Raw genomic sequence first — 23,465 nt, forward strand, 5'->3', positions numbered from 1 at the left:
TTCAAAAAGGTTGGTGACTCCTGATTTAGCTCCTTAGCTTACTTTACTGGTGCAGATTGTTCTTATTTAGATAGAGTTATTGCCTTCGTTAAAGCAGCCTCTCGGACGTAGACCAGTATAAAGTAAATTGATGTAAAAACTATAAATGTATCTAGAATGTGGAAAAATATTAACTTTTAACATTAACACCTGTTTATGGATTCAATAATCTGTTAAAAAGTACACACCAACCCTGATTCACCTTTATCTAGAACCTTTTTGTGATGATCCAGATCACCATGTGAATGGTGTAAATCCAGTCAGGAGGGGAGTGAGCTGATTGGAGGAGGTCTGTGCTCTCCCAGTGCTTTTCTAGTTCATTCATTCATTCATTATTATTATTTATCCACTTTTGCTCGGTGTAAAACAAACACACCACAGCAGAAGATAATGCTCACTGCACGCTCTCATAATTAAAGTTAAAAGCACACTACATATCGCCATGAAAGCAGCACTGCCACCTACTGTAGCGGACGTGTAATTACATTATATATATAGTATGGCAATTACGAAGCAAACCGTAGTTTGACCATGCATGTTCCCCGGGGTCACACATGTCCACCTCCCGGGCATTTCACCACCACACCAATTGAAAACCACTGATATAATGTACATGCTACATAAGCAAAATAAACAGTATATTCCTGATGACAACAGAGACGTATTAGCGCTCTAAAAATCAACATTCCGTGGATTAGAGCAGGAATTTCACACAAAAAAATCCAGCTAAGTGCATGTGGCAGAGGATTGCAAGTAGAACACTTGTGTTGCACCGATGAAAGGATATACCACATTTTCAGCTGTTTATGAGGTGCTTTTCTAACAATATCATCGATTATAAGTTTGCCTGTAGTAGGAGCCCTCCTGATCAAGTCAATATTCATGGCATGACCATCGGGAGGTGTGTGTGTGTGTGTGTGTGTGTGTGTGTGTGTGTGGATGAGGTTGTTGTGATGAGGAATAAGTAAAACATATAAATATATATAAATTAGCTATTTACGGCATTACTGTTTTTTCCTTAGACCAAAGCAGAATTAGTTGATTGTGAGAAGATTGGAAACAAACATATGTACGTTTTAAAGCATCACAGCGTATTTATATTGACATTGGATTTGGTTATTATTTAACTGTAAGCGTTTAATAATACTTTGTCTTGTTTTGTGTTTCATTTCTTCTGTTTGTCTCTTCCTGAATGTTTCTATCTATGTTTAGTGTCACCTGTGTGGTGACGTGGGTCCGGTGTAGCTACAGGGCATCGGTGCAAGGCTTCACCCCCGTAGAGCATCGTGGCGGCGCTGCTGTCGCAGGCAGTGATCCAGCCGGGCCGGATACTGAAAACAAGATAGACTCCTTCAAGAATTTAATTTAATGTCAAATCCAGTCGGTTTTCATTCCTTGTGGAGACGTCTCTATACTGATCTCGGTGATAGGTAAAGCCCACAATGGCAATGTGGGCTTTAACGAAACCCAATGCTGGGATGTTGTTTCCCGCTTCCTTAATGATCTCTGCTTTCTTTCTTTGTGCTCAGCTGCTGAAGTCTATCACCCCAGAGGAAAACACCAACTGCCAGCATGGCCTCTACTTTGAGGACGGGCATCGGCGTGTTGACTATGTCCTCACCTACCCAGTGAAAAAGCCAGCAGGGGGCCGCTCCAGTCAGCAGCCTTCACACTTACTGACTGAAAATGCAGTAGCGCGCCGCCTACGCCGCAGCCCCCAGAGGCAGGGGCCCCAGAGCCAAGATAAAAGCCATTTAAGACATCATCATCATCCAGAAAGTGGGAGAGACTTATCATCACCGGCCATCGACATGGAGCTGGGCCTTCCGGGAGAGACCCTCAGCAGCCACGAGGACCACAAATCCTTTAGGAGAGAGGAGTTTGAGAGGAAGCTGCTCGACGTGGGCCTTGAACTGGAGAAAGATGAAGATGTGAGTTCACATTCATGTACTGTTCTAGAAACGCATGCGGTTCCAACGTGAAGCTCTTCTTAAAGCTCTTCTTAAAGCTCTTCTTAAAGCTCAAAGCTATCTATTTTATGAACAAGCAACATGGTGAGTGCAAAAATACACAAGCTCAATCCGCAAGGCTGAACTGAGTCGGCTCCACAGCTGGAATGATTCTGATCGGGAACATGCACTGCTGTATTACAAACCACACACGCATGCACGCACGCACACACATGCACAGACACACAAATACACAGAGTTTATGATCTTTTTTCTGACCTAAAGCATGAACTGCTGTGTGTAGCAGAAACAGAACTTGGTGCGTGTGAAACACCAGCGGCTCTGAACCAGGGTTATAATAGTTTTGGATTTTTAATTATAGTTTAGTTTTAGTTAGTTTTGAATTTGTTTTCTCTAATTCAGTTAGTTTTAGTTAGTTTTTAGAGTAGATTTGTTAGTTTTTATTAGTTTTAGTTTTGTTTTTATTAGTTTAATTTAGTTATTATTAGTTTTAGTTTTTCATCCTTTCAGTTATTTGTCAGATGCAGGATTAAAATATAATAAAATAATACAACTCAACAAAAGATAACATATAAAACATTTATTCAGTAATTTTAAACAACCAACTGTAACAGTCCGCAGCATAGCTGCTAACGTGCTACAATCTCAGACTTAATACTTCATTTGCCGCTAATGATTTGCTCTCAGCGTGGACGAGCTTTCTTGCTCTTGATATCAGTGAGTCAGTATTTGGCTACTTCAGGCAGCGTTCAGGGTGAGCTGAAGGGGGAGAGCCAGACATGGATCCTCTGGAACTTGTTGTTTTCTCCATCTGGCAGGTCAAGTTCTGAGCAAAAAGAACAAACAAATGTAAAACACGCAAAGAATAGTACAGTTTAATAATTATTTATGAATTAGGACTGTCTGTAATAACCCTTGTTTTTACAGCAGGGATAATAACGTTACTTGTTTCATGATATTTAATTTCTTACACTGTTAGCACCCTAAATTAGTTTCCACAGGATAACCCATTTAATATTGTATATTTATAATGAAGCCCAATATTAGATATGAAATCATGACATGACAATAACGATGATTTCAGTGTGACAATTATACATTTCAGGTTTTAGCAGATGGAGGCTCTAACATTTGTGATTGGCATTTTAGGTTTTGGATCCGAATGAGTAAAATAAATAATTTATTTCCTCTCCTTTTGGGGCTTTATGGGGTTTTAATATCAATTAAAGTTTACAACACTAATTAGTTACATTTTATATCAGCATAAAAGGTCAACAAGACTAATGTATTTGGGACTAGAACCACTCACCAGGTGTTCAGTGTCCTCGTCGTCTGTCTCTAATCCAATCCACGGTTCACGCAGACCATCTCCAGGGCCTCCTGGCTGAGGGGGGCTCCATCAGGGGGCTCCATCAGGGGGGCTCCATCAGGGGACTCCATCAGGGGGGCTCCATCAGGGGGCTCCTCACTTTGGGCTTGGCTCCAAGCAGCTCGTCTTCTTCTCATGTCTCATTAATGCAGCGAGCCATGCCCCCCCCCCCCCAGTGTGTGTGTGGGGTGCTCCAGTCGGTGCAGGTTAAACGCAGTCCCTTATTGTTGTCTCCTTCGCGGTGCTAACTGCTAGCCGGGGGGCTGCTTCTCTTACGGGGGGGCTAATCGCAGTTAGCTTTCTTGTTTCTCTCCGTCGTAATAAACAAATCCCACATGGGGCTGGAGCGCTCGGCGCTTCCTGCCGGCTTCCGTCGCTAGTGACGTCACCAACCCGATTCTCAACGAGCAGTGACGGGAACAGCCGGACGGAGCCGCCGGCTCACGTAACTCCGAGCAAAATAAATCAATTTCAAAATCGATAAAGACGAAAACGAAGGGATTAGTGTCTTTAATTTTTATTAGTTTTAGTTAGTTTTGTGAACGGACAATACCGTTTTAGTTAGTTTTCGTTCTCTCTTTTAATTCTAGTTTTTATTTAGTTCTAGTTAACGAAAATGTTTTTTCAATTCTAGTTTTCGTTTTTTCGTTAGTTTTTGTTAACTATAATAACCCTGCTCTGAACACTGAATAAATGCTACCTGTAGCCACGTTGAAGTGTTGTCAACAGCCCAACAGCGCTCTGCCCAGGAACAAGCCTCTTACCGGGAATAAAATGGTAGCGGGCAAGGATGATTTTCCTTCTTTGTAACGACGTCTTCCCTCGGGTTGCAGGTTCTGATGGGATGTTATGTCATTTTATTGCTGTTAAAGGGCAGCTGGTGGGGCAGCAGGGGCATATTTTGCTGGCTCTCAGTTTTGTTGAGGGAAGTAACTTGGCTGATGTGGCTGAAGAAGCAAAGGCAGCTCATTTCAGCATGAAGAGTGGTCGACAGCTCTAAGCTTTTCCATGTCTTGCTTGCTGTTGGGACAAGAAGGGTTGCTCCAGATGAATTGTTCGATTGGTCACACCAAATCGATGGGATGGGATAGAACAGACACCCTGTCGCTTCCAGTGGGTCTTCTGCAACGGCAGCCGAGAACTCGGTAGAAGGAGCTCACCATTTAGAGATGTGATCTCTTGTGTGTCAGTTTGTTTGGAAGTTGTTATGATGTCGGTTTTTATAAGGTTTCCAAAGATAGGCTTCAGTCAGACCTAATGTAGCGCCCAGGCCATTCTTTGCTTCAGGGTCCAAACCATGCAAATGAAGCGCATCACAGATGCACTGGTGCTGAGCCGGTGAGGAGTCGGTGGTTCCTGAATGCTCCAGCGATCTGTCTGGTGCTTCACATGGCCGAGTCTTAACTTGCATCTATAACTGCAGCGATTAACTGAGTTTACCGCCAATGGTTTCAACGTGTTTGTGAACCCACGCAGGAAGATCGTTCAGAGTCAGGCAGTAGCGTTGCAAGGGCCTCTTAGGGCTCCAAGCAAGAAATCCCTGGGGCCCCCACCATGTTGTGGGGTTGGGTGGGGGCCCGGTGTGGAAGTATTCTGAAGTGGAAGACAAAAACCTTGCGATTGAGCTGCTGTTCTTTTTATTTAAAATATTCGTATTTAATGTTTCCTGATGCACTAGTCCAATCCAAAGTAAAAAAAGTATTTTATATGTATATTTATTATTTTATGTATTACATGACATTTATTTTGGTATTGCTATGACTGATTTCCATGAACGTCTCATTAGTGACGTCGGTAACACAGATAATCAGGGGTTTAAGATTGCCCGGGGCGAAGCCCCACCTTCGGGGGGATGGACTGAAATGATGACGAAACAGGAAGAGTCTTCATTCGAAGCATGGGGACCACTCGAACCATTCGAAGACACGAGAAGCAGGTCGAATCTCAGCGCTGATATCTGAACCAACATGTAACTGATCTGCTGATTATATAAGTCTCTAAATCTTAACCCACATTCTCCTCATTGACTACGCACCCACGAAGGGTGACGAAGAACCGGTAGAGGGCTTAGAAAAACCCTATCAAAATAAAAAATACGGGACATCCTGGATCCGTTTTTCACTCGTCTTTATTTTTTTATGTCCTCAAACATTAACTGTGACTAAACTTTGCTTATAGATGTAACATAGATATCCCTGTCATCTGAGCCTGGCTTATAATAGCTGTCGTTAATATCGTCACTAAGGTGTGCACTTAGTGAGCATGTTATAGTCAGTCCTTACTTCGGACATGCTCACTGACCTTGTATAAATTGTTTTTACTAAACCTCGAGCACTAAAATCAAGAGGAGCATGGACTACAGGACAAGAGACAACCACGTCTCTATAGAGAGGAGCATGGACTACAGGACAGGGGACAACCACGTCTCTATAGAGGAGCATGGACTACAGGACAGGAGACAGCCACGTCTCTATAGAGGAGCATGGACTACAGGACAGGGGCCAGCCACGTCTCTATAGAGGAGCATGGACTACAGGACAGGGGACAACCACGTCTCTACAGAGGAGCATGGACTACGGGATAGGAGACAGCCACGTCTCTATAGAGGAGCATGGACTACAGGACAGGAGACAGCCACGTCTCGATAGAGGAGCATGGACTACAGGACAGGAGACAGCCACGTCTCTATAGAGGACATGGACAACAGGACAGGAGACAGCCACGTCTCTATAGAAGAGCATGGACTACAGGACAAGAGACAACCACGTCTCTACAGAGGAGCATGGACTACGGGACAGGGGACAACCACGTCTCTACAGAGGAGCATGGACTACAGGACAGGGGACAACCACGTCTCTACAGAGGAGCATGGACTACAGGACAGGGGACAACCACGTCTCTATGGAGGAGCATGGACTACGGGACAGGAGACAACCACGTATCTATGGAGGAGCATGGACAACAGGACAGGGGACAACCACGTCTCTACAGATGAGCATGGACTACAGGACAGGGGACAGCCACGTCTCTATAGAGGAGCATGGACTACAGGACAGGGGACAGCCACGTCTCTACAGATGAGCATGGACTACAGGACAGGGGACAGCCACGTCTCTATAGAGGAGCATGGACAACAGGACAGGAGACAGCCACGTCTCTATAGAGGAGCATGGACAACAGGACAGGAGACAGCCACATCTCTACAGAGGAGCATGGACTACAGGACAGGAGACAGTTACGTCTCTATAGAGAGGAGCATGGACTACAGGACAGGGGACAGCCATGTCTCTACAGAGGAGCATGGACTACAGGACAGGAGACAACCACGTCTCTACAGAGGAGCATGGACTACGGGACAAGAGACAACCACGTCTCGATAGAGGAGCATGGACTACAGGACAGGAGACAACCACGTCTCTACAGAGGAGCATGGACTACGGGACAGGAGACAACCACGTCTCTACAGAGGAGCATGGACTACAGGACAAGGGACAACCACGTCTCTATGGAGGAGCATGGACTACGGGACAGGAGACAGCCACGTCTCGATAGAGGAGCATGGACTACAGGACAGGAGACAGCCACGTCTCTATAGAGGAGCATGGACAACAGGACAAGAGACAACCATGTCTCTACAGAGGAGCATGGACTACAGGACAGGAGACAGCCACGTCTCTATAGAAGAGCATGGACTACAGGACAAGAGACAACCACGTCTCTACAGAGGAGCATGGACTACGGGACAGGAGACAACCACGTCTCTACAGAGGAGCATGGACTACAGGACAGGGGACAACCACGTCTCTATGGAGGAGCATGTACTACGGGACAGGAGACAGCCACGTCTCTACAGAGGAGCATGGACTACGGGACAGGAGACAGCCACGTCTCGATAGAGGAGCATGGACTACAGGACAGGAGACAACCACGTCTCTATAGAGGAGCATGGACTACGGGACAGGAGACAACCACGTCTCTATGGAGGAGCATGGACTACGGGACAGGGGACAGCCACGTCTCTACAGAGGAGCACAACTTAACAGACGACCCGTTTGTGTAAAGCGACTTGCAAGGTTGCTCCTATTTGTTTGTTCATCAGCCGTGTAAACGCGATAACTGATATTCTGCCTGTGTATGACATGTCCTCATGCCAGCATATAAATAGAAAATTAGCTCTCCACCGCAGTGACGTGAGGACATGACCCAGGATCACGCATTCACACCTTACTCCTAGTCTGACTGGCATTTCTGTGTGTGAGAGAGAGAGACAGAGACATGTCTCACACTTCCTCCTCTCTCACGCAGATGAGCCTGAAGTCGTGGTATAGTTTACAACACGAATCCTTTGAAAATACTAAAATGATTCTAAAATGATTTTCTCTTTGTTCTTTGTTTTCTGCATCACTTCTTTCTCAGCTGCTTCTGGTTGTGCAGCGGCTTTACTGAGGACAATATCAAAATCCAGACTGAGTGATTCTGACTATTATTCAGCCATTTCACTCCTGGAATGTGGGACAGGTAGATCAAGAGTCCTACCACCCCCATGACCCTCTACCAAAAGAATGATCAGGTCGAACCAGTGCCGTCCAGAGTCTCCATTTTGCACTGAGGCGATTTCTCTACGACTGCGAGAGAAGCTCAGCTCGTCTAAGACTTCAAAAATTGAATGGCCAAATATGAATTGTTGTGCTACCTGTCATTGAATACAAACGCATTAGAACACTTTCATCTTGAAGACCCATTTTGGATTTTACAAGTGAAGTAAAAGACAAACTGAAAACCGTTTCTTGGTATTTGCTTCTATTTGTTAATTTATTACTACTGTACTTTGGGCTTATCCTTGTTTGATTTTCGTGCCCCTTTAGTTTTTTCAATCATTTATTCTGTTGTCTCGGTCGACAGTGAAAAGGAACGGGCAGAATTTACTTATAAATAAATTGACAGGTTTTATGATGTAGTGCAATGTCCATCTCCTCTTGGAAACATCAGAGGACTTTTTAGATGAATAGAGTCTGCATCGGAGGATTTTGATTGTATCATGTCCAGCTTCAGGTTTCACCTGGAACACTACTTGGGATCTGAAGGTTTTAAAGCAATCTGCCTGTTAAAACTAGTTTTAATTCAAGAGTTCTATTGTCATACCGCCGCTTATTGCCATAAATTTGCTTTGATGATGATGAATATATTTATTAGATAGAATGTTAGAGCAGTACAGTCAAACAGTAGTATGTATTACAGTATAAGTACAGTCAAACACCCTGTCTAAGAGGAGCATTTCAAAAACTGTATCACAACATCACTGCATCACAACATCACTTTATCACAAGATCACTGTATCACAAGATCACTGTATCACAAGATCACTTTATCACAAGATCACTGTATCACAACATCACTGTATCACAACTTCACTGTATCACAACTTCACTGGATCACAACATTACTATATCACAACATCACTTTATCACAACATCACTATATCATAACATCACTATATCATAACATCACTGTATCACAACATCACTGTATCACAACATTACTATATCACAAGATCACTGTATCACAACATCACTTTATCACAAGATCACTGTATCACAACATCACTGTATCACAAGATCACTGTATCACAACTTCACTGTATCACAAGATCACTGTATCACAACATCACTGTATCACAAGATCACTGTATCACAAGATCACTGTATCACAACTTCACTGTATCACAACTTCACTGTATCACAACATTACTATATCACAACATTACTGTATCACAACATCACTTTATCACAACATCACTGTATCACAACATCACTGTATCACAACTTCACTGTATCACAACTTCACTGTATCACAAGATCACTGTATCACAAGATCACTGTATCACAAGATCACTGTATCACAAGATCACTGTATCATAACATTACTGTATCACAACTTCACTGTATCACAACATCACTGTATCACAACATCACGGTATCACAACGGACAAGCGCGGGACATTGTTGACGTCTCACATATTCATCAACAGCCACACTGAAATCCGGAGTGTCTTTGAGCCTTGATGTTTGATGCTGAGATATCTTTTCTGACATTTGTCTCCTTGAAACTCGAAGTAGACAGATTTGCAATAATGGGAGAATCTGTGCGGGAGGGCACAAGTGGCCAATGGCTCTTCCAGTGTCTCAGTTCAGTTACAACAGGCATTTGGTTCATGGCTCTCACACCTGTAGCAGGTTTTTTGATTCGTTTTGGGTGTTTTGGGTGAAAGATAAAGAATCCGCATCATTGTTCTGAACCCGGACTTCAAACTGAAGTAAGAGACAACACAGCAAGCCAGTGGTGACCCAAAGCATCCAACTTGGCTGATGTAAACACGTTTTAGGTTTGTCTGTCCTCACCTCAAAATTTCCCTCTCTCTCGGGTCTGGGTCATTATCTGTTTTTCAGACTTTTCACCTTTTAGTGTTTTAGTGTAATCACTGCTTTATCACATTTAATAACATATAATGACATCAATTTATTATTATTTTTTTTTATATTTGAAGACTTTCACATAATATTTTTTATGCACAACTGAGCAAAACATGAGTCCTTTGTCTCGCAGGCCAAAATTCCAGGCGTGGGCTTTCTCAAGATTCATGCTCCATGGACCGTTCTCTGCCGAGAGGCTGAGCTGATGAAGCTGAAGATGCCCACTAAGAAGGTAGGATTTCCTTGCACTGTCAGCCAATCGGTCTGCTGCAGACACATGCACAAGAATCAAGATAAAACAGAAACAGGGATGAGGGAGGAGAAACAGAAGAATGCATAACACAAAATCAAGACATCGACACAACGTAGGCATCACATTCTGATCCGGCGTGAACCTTGACCTTTACCCGTAGCCAGCTGAGATAGGCTCCAGCAACACGCGTGACCTGCAAGGCAAATAAGTGGCTGAAGACGAGATGATTACGATCACTGTCATAAATGCTAATTCACTAAACATTGCTGTTACCTGTGGTGTCTAAAAGCAAAATATATCGATTAACTACAACAAAATGGTTTAGGCCTACTGGAGAAACAGCTGGTCGCGAGCTTCAATGTTTAACTGATCGTTTTATTGTTGTCATGGAAACAGCTTAATAATGTTAAACATCAAATTACTTGCATAGATTTAAAAACCATGAGCTTTTCTTCTGATATCCAAGCAGTAAAGAGTAACTAGCAGTTCTGTGACACAGCCATAAAAAGTGAAATGTTGAAGTGCTGCTGTGGTGTTAAGCCTAGTTTTTATTTTGATCAAAGTCATGTCACAGATATCTCACAGGCACCACAGTGAACTGTGTTTACACAGGAAATATGATGTCATGTTTTAAAATGAGTCCAAGTCACAAATTAGAATATCCATCCATTTTCTTGTAGATGAGACAATCATCTCGTCTACAGCTGCTTTTCCACTTCGCAGGTCACGGGAGTTGCTGGAGTCTATCCCAGCTTGCTATGGGTGAGAGGCGGGGTTCACCTTGGACACGTCTCCAGCTTGGACATCGCGGGGCCACACAGAGACAGACAGCCATTCACGCACACACTCATATATACTAGAGACAATTTGGAGTAATCAATTCACCTAAATTGCATGTTTTTGGAGGAAACCGCAGAAAACGGACACGGGAGAAAAAGGATTTCCTCCACACAGATAGGATTTGAACCTGGAACCTTCTTCCTGTGATAGGGCAGCGCCAACCACTGCGCTACTGGGCCGCCAAGTCCAAGTCACAAATAAGAATATGACACGGGCCAAACGCACTTCATAAAGAAAACTACTTAAAATACGTGGCCGACACGGCCGAGAAGGGCCAAACACACTTCAGAAAGGAAACTTTAATTATAAAAATGATGCAACCTCAAACACAAGTCTAAGCAAGGTACAAAAACAGGAACATGGTGCAAATGAAAAAACGTGCTGAAGTGATGAAGAATAGAGATGATAAGGTGTTGAAGCTAGTAGTGTGCTAGGAAGATGGAAGAATTATTTTAGAAGGGCAATGAAGAGGATGAAGAATGTTAAGGCAGTTGGACCGAAAGACATACCTGTGGAGGTGTGGAAGTGTCTAGGAGAGGTAGCTGTAGAGTGCTTAACGGGGTTATTTAATACGATCCTAGAGGGGAAGAAGATGCCAGAGGAATGGAGGAGAAGTGTGCTGGTGCCCATTTTCAAGATGAAGGGAAACATACAGAGTTGTGGAAACTACAAGGGGATAAAGCTGATGAGTCATATGATGAAGTTATGGGAAAAGGTGGTTGAGGCTAGACTAAGGACAGAAGCAAGTATTTGTAAGCTGCAGTATGGCTTTATGCTGAGGAAGAGTACCACAGATGCAATGTTGGCATTGAAATAGAAATAGAAAGCCTTTATTGTCCTTGCATAGCGGCTACACAATGAGATTAGGAGCGCAGCTCCGTCTGGTGTTTAGTAACAACCTAAAATGCAAGTAATACTGACTAAAACAACACAAATTTAAAGTGATAAAACAGTGCATATAGAGAGATTGTCCAGTACTTTGCATACAGTAATAGCATACATTTGTTATTGCACATGGTGAGTAGTTGTCCTGTTTAGTCCTGGTTGTTGTTGAGAGCTCTGGTGGCTCTCGGGAAAAACTGTCCCTGAGTCTGTTAGTCCTGCTCTTGTGCAACCTGTAGCGCCGTCCTGAGGGCAACAGGTTGAACAAGGGTGGGAGGAGTCTCTGGAAATGAAGGTGAACAGCAGTAAAACGGAGTACATGTATCCTCCTACCTGTCATTCTCTCTCTCTCTCTCTCTCTCTCTCTCTCTCAACCCAGACAGATGTCCGTCCACCATGAGCCTTAGGTTCTGTTCATGGTTTCTGCCTGTTAAAGGGAAGTTTTTCCTTGCTTCCGTTGCCAAAGTACTTGCTCCTGTGGGTCAAGTTGGGAGTGACCAGGTTGGATAGGATTAGAAATGAGGCAATAAGAGGGACAGTGAAGGTTAGACGTTTTGGAGACTTTGATGGTTTGGACATGTCCAGAGGAGAGACAGGGACTAGATCGGTAGAAGGATGCTGAGGATGGAACTGCCAGGGAACAGGGCTAGAGGACGACCCAGGAGAAGAGACATGGACGTAGTGAGGGAGGACATGAGAGTGGCTGGTGTTGGGGAGGACGATGCAAAGGACAGGGTGAAGTGGAGAAGGTTGATTTGCTGTGGGGACCGCTGAGGGGACAAGAAGAAAGTAGACGAAAAGAAGTTCACAATGCAGTAATGAGAATGATGTTTATAATTTTGTATTCTATGACATCCTCACAAATGAAATGAATGTTAGGCCGTTAGCATGTCTCTCTCACTGTGTGTGTGTGTGTGTGTAGGTTTACGAAGTAAAGCAGTCCCGCAGTGTAATGGAGAAGATCACTTGTCTGGTCAACAAAGTCCTGGAGCCTCTCCATCCTCACGTTGAGGAGAATCAACACAGTTTTATCAAGCGCCTCTCACACACTTTCTCCCGGGAGAAGCAGCACCTGTAAGTACCTGCTAGCTGTTGTTTAAATGTTGAAGTACAAGTTTGTGTTTCACAAGGAGTAAGAAGAATGCCAACCATGGCTTCAGGTTTTAATCACATTGTCTCAATAAATGGATGTTACAAGTGACTAATATTTATTTACATCGGAGCAAATACGTAGATATTTAACTGAGGAGGCGACTGTGTGTGTGATAAGTGTCTGAGGTCACATCAGCCTTATTCTGCTCGCTGGTCCAGTCACTATAAGCAGCATCAGAGTCTGTCTGTTTGTAGAATCACATTTCTGTTGTTTTAATCTGACACTTTCTGTTCAAATCAAACTAAAATATAAATCAGTCAATCAGACCTAAGTTCAAACATGCTCTGAACTGTCAGTCCAATGCTTCACTTACATTCAATTGATGGAACATATTTTATATTTCACTGATGTAAATCTAACTCGCTATTCCATGGAAGACCGATGAGACTTTTTCTTGTATCTTAACTAAACACTAATTGTGATTCGTAAACTTGTTAGCGGTAAAGCAGGAAGTAGCCGTGAAGTTTGATTCGTTGCCGACACATCCAGACGGCCAGTGGAGATATGAGACCAGTGGAACAGAGAGAAGTCAGTGCTCTTGAATTATCTATATTTTAGGGTCATTGCTGATGATTTGGAGAAAAATATTCAAGCCACAATCTATTATTTTCTCCTGAATCGGTCCCGTTAACTGTCGCCTGTTTGCTCAGGCATGCTCTGGTATTTATTTGCAGTAGAGACACAGTGAGGTGGGACCCAGCCTTGGAGTGAACTGATGAGGTTTGATTCAAATAAACAGCATCAAATAGGTTGGGGGTTTCAGCCCCAGTGCCTCAAGTCTACATGCTGATGTATCCTTGAGCAAGATGTAAGACTAATATGGTCAAAAAACTTTATTTCATAGGAAAAAAGGAGAATAGACTAATGGGACAAAAGCCTTCATGGCCTTATTTTGATGCTTTGTTCATTTATATTTCTTTAAAATCCTCTTTTTCTAATCCTGAATCATTTTCAGGATTAGTTACAACATTGAAAAAGAAATAAATTATGGTTTGCATGACACATATCAAAGGCAGGACAGGGTCTAAATAGCAAGCAGTAATGAGCTGAAAATGAATGACAGGTGAGCCTCCAGGTGTTTCGCCGACGGCCCCACAGCCACGGCGACACTGCTAAACAAGGAAGCAGGATCAGAATGACAAATCAAATGGGAGACCATGGCAACGCATCCCTTATGTAACTCCAGTCTGACTTATTATCTGCTGTGTTCTGATCATCAAGACATTTAATTTAAGGTTGAACCACCTGGCATTTTATACAATAGTCCTTTAAAAAGGTATTTCAGGTCAAACTATTAAAATGTTGAGTCAAATAATAATAATAAGCAAATGTCAGAAACAAAAAACCTTTAAGCCATAATCAAAACATGGTACCTCTCTCTCATGGTGTGTGTGTGTGTGTGTTTTAACAGGTTTGACCTTTCAGACAAAGACTACTTCTTTGACAGTAAAACCAGGAGTTCCATAGTAAGTCCATAAACCAGTGTGTGTGTGTGTCATATACTGTATTCACCAATAGTCAAGCATCAGAAATATACTTAGAATAGAAAGCCTTTATTGTCATTGCATAGTGGCTACACAATGAGATTAGGAGACTGGAGAGCATGGAGCCGCTGCACGCACGGGCGCCGCCATCTTGAGGAAACGATAAGCGCTATTGCCTCACAGAAAGGAGAACTTCAGCACTGGATCAGGATCAGCACTGGACAGCTCCATAGGTAGTCGGCTACATATGGAGCTGTCCAGTGCTGATCCTGAAAGTGACGTCTTTTCCGCGGCATTGACTCGGGGAATGTTCTTTATCTTGCCCACTTCGGTTGTTTTTTTTTGGTTTGCGCATGTCCATGACAAGACAAGGTGGTGGCTTTTTGGTTTTGCTTTGATTTTGTATCGATTATCTTTGTTCCTGCGTGATGATTGCATTTGAATGGAACTTTTCCACATTATTAGATGTGTTAATTTATTCCCATCACAAACTTTGGTTCATGCTTATGATTTCTCTCATTTACAGTATGGCTTTATCTCTAACAATTTTTAAGTTACAACCTTTTAAAAAAGTGATATCAAAACTGAATATTTTATTGTAATCACTGTGCTGGCTAAAGAGTTAAATAAAAACATTTATAGTTATTTAACAGCATTTTAAGGAGTAGTTAAATTTATTTTACATTAAATGACATTACATTTAGTTACATTTTTAACTGTGTTACAATTTACATTTGGCCTTTGGAGGGAAAACATAATGCTAATGTGGCCCTTGGAGAAAATGAGTTTGACACCCCTGATCTAGAACCTTTTGGTGATGATCCAGATCAGCATGTGGACGGGGCGGATCCATTTAGGAGGGGAATGAGCTGCTTGGAGGAGGTCTGCGCTCTCTGAGTGCTATTTTATTGGAATGTTGATTATTAAATATGCCATTTGACCCTTATCTTTTCATAGTAATGTTGACTTTAATTCATTTCCTCTGTGTTTGTTTCCTTTTAAGGTTTTTGAAGTACTAAAAAGGACAAAATGCAAAGCCAAGTACAGCATGGGTAAGCGTGTTAAAAATACTGATGAGATATTGAAGTTCTATAAATATATATACCGGTATATATATTTTTTACAGTGTTTCTTAATCATAATGCAGTCCACATGTGTCTGCTTCTCATCACTAAGAGAAGTAGTTCTATACAGTGTGTTACATGAATAGGAAGTCTAGACAGTCGCCACCGTTCATGTCCTCAGACCTCATCTACTGGCTCTCGGGACGCCGCCATGCTCAGTGACAAATCCGTTTCCTCCACATCGAGCCATTCATGTTGAACCAGCACAATAAATCAGTCAACAAAGAAATGATATGAAAGTGTCTTAGTTTTTGATGCAAATCAATCTGTTTCTGGTGCAGATAGAACTTCTGACTCGTTACAGATTCATCGAGCCATTGAATTACTGTAACTCTCCTACCTATAGGAGCAGTGTCTCCTGTCCCCTCCTCTCTATTACTGTGGCCCAAGTTAACACATATTGACCCTCTAGAATAGGTCATTGTGCTGATCTTAATCCATTGTGGTTCATCGTGTTTAATTAATCGTGTTTAATTAATCTCCTGCTCAGTTATCGATAATGTCAATGAAATGCTGACTAACTAGCTCAATTACAACAATTAAGCTTTCAACACGACACTGTAGAGCCATCATTCTGTCATCACCCCCTCTGCACTTCATCAATCCATTGATCATCCCTTCATTCACCCATCCATTATCTGTCTGTTCATTCAGCACGGCATCCATCTACCTATCAATCACTCTTTCCAGCCATCAATTCTTGAGTCCATCCATCCATCCATTCTATCGAAAGGATCCAGCACTCCTCTTCTTCTTCATGTTTAGCTCAGCAACGCTTTCCAGCTCATCATATTGAGACATGAGCTCTCTAATCCCTCCTCCCAATTCTGAAACTGCCCCAGGTTCTCCTCCAAGGTGGCATTCTGACCAGATGATGAACGCCATCGCCTGTGTCCTTCAGACACGAATGAGCAGATGCTTTACCCCAAGCTGTCCGATGTCTTAGCTCCTGACCCCATCTTTAGCGCTGAGTCCAGCAGCTCCAGCGACAGACTGTGTTCTGACTAATCCTGCTGCAGTGCTCATAACCATGGCCTGTTTTCCCTCTGCAGGCATCACCAGTCTCCTTGGGAGTGGTGCATATACAGCAGCGTACCCGCTCCATGATGTAAGTTTTGCAACAGAAATAGATTAAACGTTAATCAAGCAGGTGATGGTATTGTAGTTTACAACTTTACTTATTGTGCACTAACTTACTTTTCTATTTAAATTTTAGGGAGATAATGAGGAGGGTGCAGAGTCCAATGACAGAAAGGTGAGAATACATTATCAAAACTTATAGAATACAGAACAGAATTATAGTGATTGCAGTGTTTTTTTCTGCATACATACATTTGGGCTTCCTGAATATTATGATGATGTCTCCAACACAAAGATCTATGGATAGCTGCTGCTGAGTTGCATTGTTGTTCAAAACAATCAAAGGCGAATCATTGTGTCATCATGAGTCACACACACAGTGTGTTTTAGTGTGCCACTGAAAATAACCATATATTCAATTCAAGTCATTTTTTATTTCTGTAGCACCAGATCACAACAGGAAGTTATCTCAAGGCACTTCACATGTGTAGCAGGGAAAGACAGAACTTGTCACACAAGAGCAAGCACAAGAGCAAGCACAAGACTGAGGCAAGGAAAAACTTCCTTTAACAGGCAGAAATCTTTGACAGAACCTTAGACTCATAGTGGACAGCCATCTGTCTGGACAGGTTGAGAGAGAGAGAGAGAGAGAGAGAGAGAGAGAGAGAGAAAGCAAGAGAGAGAGAGGCAAGGAAAAACTTCCTTAAACAGGCAGGCCCCTTTGAAAGAACCTAAAACTCATAGTGGACGGCCATCTGTCCGGACCGGCTAGGCTGAGAAGAAGTGAGAGAGACAGTAGAAAGACAGAGAGACCACGAAAGAGAGGGCGAGACAGAGCAGGACAGGTCGGAGGAGAGTAAAAAAGAGAGGGCGAGAGAGAGATAGAGACAGAGAGCAGAAGCTGACGAAAGAATTATGAACATACAATGCGACCGGTGGTTCACAACATGCAGATTAAGCTGCTGAGCAAATCAATTACTAAAGAGCTGCTCTACAGGAAATACTGAAACTAAAACGATAGCTGCTAATGCTAGCAATGAAGGTATGACAGCCACAGGTCCATGTTCTGCAGCACCACGGACAGAAGGACCTGCAGCCAGAGACAGAAAGAGGGACTAACAGAGGGCGAGAGAGCACAAGACTACAGGGAAGAGAGAGAGATTACTGACATATATTTATAACATGAATAACCAGATAGAGAGGGAGGAGGTTAAGCCACCAGTGCTGGCCTGTGACAGCATATTGATTATTGCATTGATTAACTATAAGCGCTGTTAAAAAGGAAAGTCTTTAGTCTACTCGTGAACATAGAGATGGTGTCTGCAAAATGCAGAGGGAAAGGTGCCGATGGAGTGGGAAGCGTTGATCATACGACTGGTCGCCGGGGTGATGGTGGGAGCTATTGTCTGTAGGAGGCTGGTTGCGAGGGGTACAGTGGGCATGAAGTAGGATGGCTACATGTGAGGAGTTTACATACTTTGCCCTCAGTGAGAGGGGTAAATGGACAGACCAAGAACCGAAGGAGACTGAGAGCATGCAGTAGGGTGGCTGCTGGTTGGTGCAACTAATAACGAGGGGCAACTCACAGAGACAAGAACCGTGGTGAAATGGCCTGATGTATGTTAGCTCTGAGAGAACTGCAACCATCTGCCAGAGAATGATAGCCGGGGTATTTATGCTGAGTGGAGGATTTGATGACGAGATCCAGGTGTGCATCCTGCAGCCGCTGCCTGCACCTGGAGCCGAAAGAAGGTGTGGATGTGACAGTATTTATAGATGGAGTCCTTGTTTTCTCATGGGAGGGGGAACCCCAACTATTAATAGTCGATAGGGTGTGTGCTACAACTAAAAAAATGACAAATTAAATAACAAAATACTTTTTGTTGTCTTCATCAGCTGTTGTATGAGGAGTGGGCAAACTACAGTGTTTTCTACAAATACCAGCCAATTGGACTTGTGCGGTAAGAACATGTTGTGCACGCAATCAAGCCTTCCTGTTAGCGCATGGCAGTAAGAATAAAAACATCCATTGCAAAATAATGAAAGATGGGTTTATAGACACATACTTAGTATTGCACTGGACCCATTGCTAAGGTTCAGCGGGCCTGCAGCCCTTATGGTGCATGGGATTTAAGTGTCTGGCTCAAAGATACATTGGCATTTAGACTGGGAAATTTGGGCTTGGAACTAAATGGGGTGCCAGTATCTCTGTCCACAAGGACTTGGCTTGGGGACCAGAGATTGGCCGGTTCAAGTCCAGCGTGGACTAAAGTCTGGAGTGTGGTTTAGGGTTAGGGTTTAAACCCCAAAGCAGGTTTAAAAAAGGTCATAAACTATATGTGTGTGTGTGTGTTGAATAAATCAAGTGTAAAAATAATTTACTCACGGGGATTAATAAAGAACATTAAATCTTGAATCCTAAAATCTTAACCGTCCAACAAAGGGACATGGCTCTAAACATGCTCCTGTAGAAAAGATATTTGTGTTTTAAAGTTGCCTTTGACTTGTATAATAACATTTTGTGTTCTTTAGGAAATACTTTGGTGAAAAGATTGGCCTCTACTTTGCCTGGTTGGGTCTATATACCCAAATGCTGATACCTGCCTCACTAGTGGGGGTCATTGTCTTCCTGTATGGGTGTGCAACAGTTGATGACAACATCCCAAGGTAAGCACACAATGGTGCTCATTGTTGGTGCTCATCGTAAGGTAAAACCAGCTGTAACAGTAAATGTAATTGTTGTTTAGGTGTTCTGGAGTGAGTACTGAGCCTCAGGAGGAAGTGACAACACAAAAATAACTGCTTCTGTACATGAGTATCTGAAGTGGCAGTGCTCATTATTAGTAATTAGGGGTGTAACGGTACGCTAAAATGTAATTTCGGTTCGGTTAATTTTCGGTACAAAAAAATACAGAAAGAATTTAAAGTAGATCAATTTGTCAGAATTCTTTTATTCTGGCGAACTAAATGGCTATAATGTTCTAATGATACTGTGAACAAACTTACCTCAGTGAACAAGTCTGGAAGCTTTCTAGGTGTTACAGTGCAAGAAAAAAAGCAAAGTTAGGTTAACTTTAGCGGAATTTATGCTTTCAGACAACAGCTATATTTCTTAAATATTAACATATAATATATATCATTTATCAGTTTGAGTCCTAAAAATACGGTAGTAACCTGGACAGGGGTAGATGAGCCCAGAATGAATAAAGATTAATCAAAAGAGGAAGATACAAAAAAGGAAACTGCTTGATGAATGACAGGAACGCCAAAATCCTCCTGTCCTTCCTCTATCTGCTTCGCATCATCCTTAGAATATTATGACACGTGCCGCCGGCTCAGGTTCAGACAGCATCCATGCTCAGTAGGAGTGTCGTGCTGTTCCCTGCCCATACATTGAAACAAAGCAGACCCTCCATCTTTTAGAAAATGGTGTCCTTACCAAGGTTGTGTCAGGAAGTTGCTTCAATGAGACAATCTGACTGTGTGACAATGGAAATTCAAATATCTCATCAAGGCTTCTTATTACTATTGCACAAAAAAGCTCTACATTTGATGGGGTGTGCCAATCAATCATATTCTTATCAATTTTCAAGACAAGACTACAGGAATATAACATGAAGATCTGACACCCTGAATCCAGCCAGAGAGAATTACATTTTATAGCTGGTATTCTGGTTTGACTAATTTAAGGAATGAGAATGAAAAGCATGCGTATTTTCATGCTAACTAACAGGGCGAAAAGGTAATGTTCTTTTATTCATTAAAAGTTGGTGATACAGTTATCCTGAAAGCTAAAATAAAATAATACCAATTCTTGTAACCATCAATAATAAGTATAGGCAACAAAGAGCACAGACCTGCACTAGGAGTAGTTCAATACAACTATGGCAACGCCACGCCTTCCCTACTTTCATCAAGATCCAACGCCGGTGATTACATCACCCCTGCTTTGGTGGCGGTAATAACACTCAGGACCATGACGGTTATGATGATGATGTTTTTCATGTTCATTCATTCATCTTCTGAACCGCTTTGTTTGTTACCGGGTCGAGCTGGAGCCTATCCCAGCAGGCGAGAGGCGGGGTCCACCCTGGCCACACACACGCAAACCTAAGGATAATTCACCTAATTAGCATGTTTTTGGTGGTGGGAGAAAGCCGGAGAACCCGGAGAGAACCCACTCAGACACGGGGAGAACAAGCAAAATCCTCACAGAAAGGCCGTGAGTCGGATTTGAACCTGTGACCTAACTTCTTGCTTACCAACTGTGCCACCGTTCATTCAGAGTGTATAAATCCTGGATCATGGATAGTCAGAGAATATCTTTGCTATGACATGAACCAGAGCTGCACGAGAAACCAAAAGCACCTCCTGCTTCTCCAGGACAGTCTCTAGATTGGTGCAGTTTCTGTTGTAAGCATAACTCAGTCCGCAACAGTAGCATCATGTGACTTCCAGACAATGATCAGCAGAACGTTTAGCTGCAGAGTCCGGAGCGGACGTACATGCGAAAGAGAGTTATGAAGTGCAGGATCCGTATTTTTACTTCAGTAACTTAAAGCCTAGCGTTGTTATGCTTGACAGACAAATGTACACTTGCATAAGTGCATTGCAAAGAAAACTACTGAAGTGATAGACAAACTGTAACACTTGTTAAGCCATTTCCTCACATGCAATTTGACTATTGTTACATTATTTTTTCTTATTTAGTCATTTTTGCACTTCCATCTAGGATCTCCCTCTCTCTCTCTCTCTCTCTCTCTCTCTCTCTCTCTCTGTTCTCCAGCATGGAGATCTGTCACCCCAGGAACAACATCACCATGTGTCCTCTCTGTGACACAGTGTGCAGCTACTGGAAGCTGAGCACCGCCTGTGGAACGGCCCGGGCCAGTCACCTGTTTGACAACCCAACCACTGTTTTCTTCTCCATATTCATGGCTCTCTGGGGTGAGTAGAAGGTTTACGCCTAAAATTATTTCGGATAATTGTTCATCGATAACATCAGGTCTGAAACGACTACCGGTAAATGTAGTGGTTATCCAGAATTAAAAACATTCATATCTCTACAACTTGATTGGATGTCAGCAGAAGCATGTAGTCTATCACAACACGAACACAGTAGCAGTGAGATTGTATAAATCACACGGACACTCTGTATGTCTCTGTATGTCATGTAATGCTTTACAGTGAATATAACTCATTCTAACAGTGAATGATGTCTGATTTAAAGTGGGACAAGAGCCCAAAGAGGCTGCTGGTGTCCCTGCTGGTTATGATGGTGGTGATGATGATGATGATGATGATGACTCCCTCTTCAATTCATCCACTATGGTGGAGGGACATTGTTCTCCAGTCTGGGAACTGGGGAATAGGATAGGGTTTATTCCACTAGGACAGGGGTATTCAACTAAAATGTAAAGATGTCCAGTTAGAGAACATTTCCTCAATCAAAGGTCCAGAAGATCATGTTGTCTAATTATTTAGTATGATATATATATACATTTAAGTAGCCTCGTTGTAGGATTATGGTGAATATATTTATGAGATAGAATGTTAGAGTACAAGTACAGTCAAACAGTAGTATGTATTACAGTACAAATACAGTCAAACACTCTGTCTATGAGGAGCATTTCAAAAAAGCCCTTGCGGTCTCTAGTCCATCCGGTTTGCTGTAGTGTGCTGGGGCAGCAGACTGAGGGTTGTAGACGCAAAGAGACTCAACAAACTAATCCGTAAAGCAGGTGATGTTCTGGGGGTGAAGCTGGACTCCTTAGAGACATTGATGGAGAGAAGGATGTTTCAGAAGCTATGAAGCATCCTAGACAACACAACCCACCCACTCCATCAGCTCCTGGTACAACAAGGGAGCACTCGGACAATGAGACTGAGACCACCACTCTCAAAAATTGAACACCATAGAAGGTCTTTTCTTCCTGTGGCAATTCAATTATACAAGGCATCAGTGTAACCTTCTATTGCATTTTTAATATTTCTTAATATTATAGTTTTCTATTTATATTAATGCACTATGTTGCATACTGTCAATTTCGTATTCCTGATTTGGTTGAGTCGAGCACTGTCGATGATAGAATTTCCTCCTGGAATCAATGAAGTATTCTGATTCTTATTCAATTCACCTTCACTGTGTTTACTTGTTGACTCTGTCATTCTTAGCTGCCATGTTCATGGAGCATTGGAAGAGGAGGCAGATGAGACTGAACTATGAATGGGACCTGACTGGGTTTGAAGAGGAGGAGGTAAGGAAGGGACATATCAAAAGAGCGTCTTTTATTTTACACTCCAATCAAAGCTGAAGTACCACCTATTGATTTGTGGGAGGGCTAACAACAGTGGGCTGAACTCACTCATGGTCACCTGAACTATACTCAGCTCTAAATAATCCCCAAGAAGTGCTATTAGCTATTAGAAATTTTGAAGGACAAGTGTTAAACCAGAAATAAATATTTTACCATTCATCCTATGTGGGGGTGCGAGGGGCTCTCACTGCTAATTTAGGCTCAAGGGGGGGTTTGCCCAGGACAAATCAGCAGTTCATCCCGTTAGATAGAGAGAACAACCATTCATGTTGACATGACCAACAGAGAGAACATGGAACTTAGTACAGAAAAGCATTCTTGTGCATTTCAATCACTTCCGGTCCAAATAGAATGTCCTTCAGAATTTTCCCAGATAAAAACTCAGAATAAGGATGATGATTGTGAATGAAATGTTTCCGGCTACTAGGAAGTCTTCCTCTTGACTGTTTGACATAAATAATGGGGCATGTACATTTACATTCAT

General features: G+C 42.6%; 1 protein-coding gene across 1 annotated transcript in view; it reads left to right on the top strand.

Moving 5' to 3' along the window:
- LOC137893626 (anoctamin-1-like) overlaps nt 1–23,465 on the top strand; it is a 39,944-nt gene that overhangs the window by 1,713 nt on the left and 14,766 nt on the right. The window contains exons 2-12 of the mRNA XM_068739041.1: nt 1,578–1,970; nt 9,982–10,080; nt 12,746–12,897; nt 14,388–14,442; nt 15,464–15,512; nt 16,637–16,692; nt 16,801–16,839; nt 18,561–18,625; nt 19,197–19,331; nt 21,451–21,611; nt 22,839–22,921. Coding sequence (XP_068595142.1) covers nt 1,578–1,970; nt 9,982–10,080; nt 12,746–12,897; nt 14,388–14,442; nt 15,464–15,512; nt 16,637–16,692; nt 16,801–16,839; nt 18,561–18,625; nt 19,197–19,331; nt 21,451–21,611; nt 22,839–22,921 — 1,287 coding nt within the window. The remainder of the gene's footprint in view (nt 1–1,577; nt 1,971–9,981; nt 10,081–12,745; nt 12,898–14,387; nt 14,443–15,463; nt 15,513–16,636; nt 16,693–16,800; nt 16,840–18,560; nt 18,626–19,196; nt 19,332–21,450; nt 21,612–22,838; nt 22,922–23,465) is intronic.

The sequence above is a fragment of the Brachionichthys hirsutus genome, chromosome 5, assembly GCF_040956055.1.
Source record: "Brachionichthys hirsutus isolate HB-005 chromosome 5, CSIRO-AGI_Bhir_v1, whole genome shotgun sequence".
Lineage (NCBI taxonomy): Eukaryota > Metazoa > Chordata > Actinopteri > Lophiiformes > Brachionichthyidae > Brachionichthys > Brachionichthys hirsutus.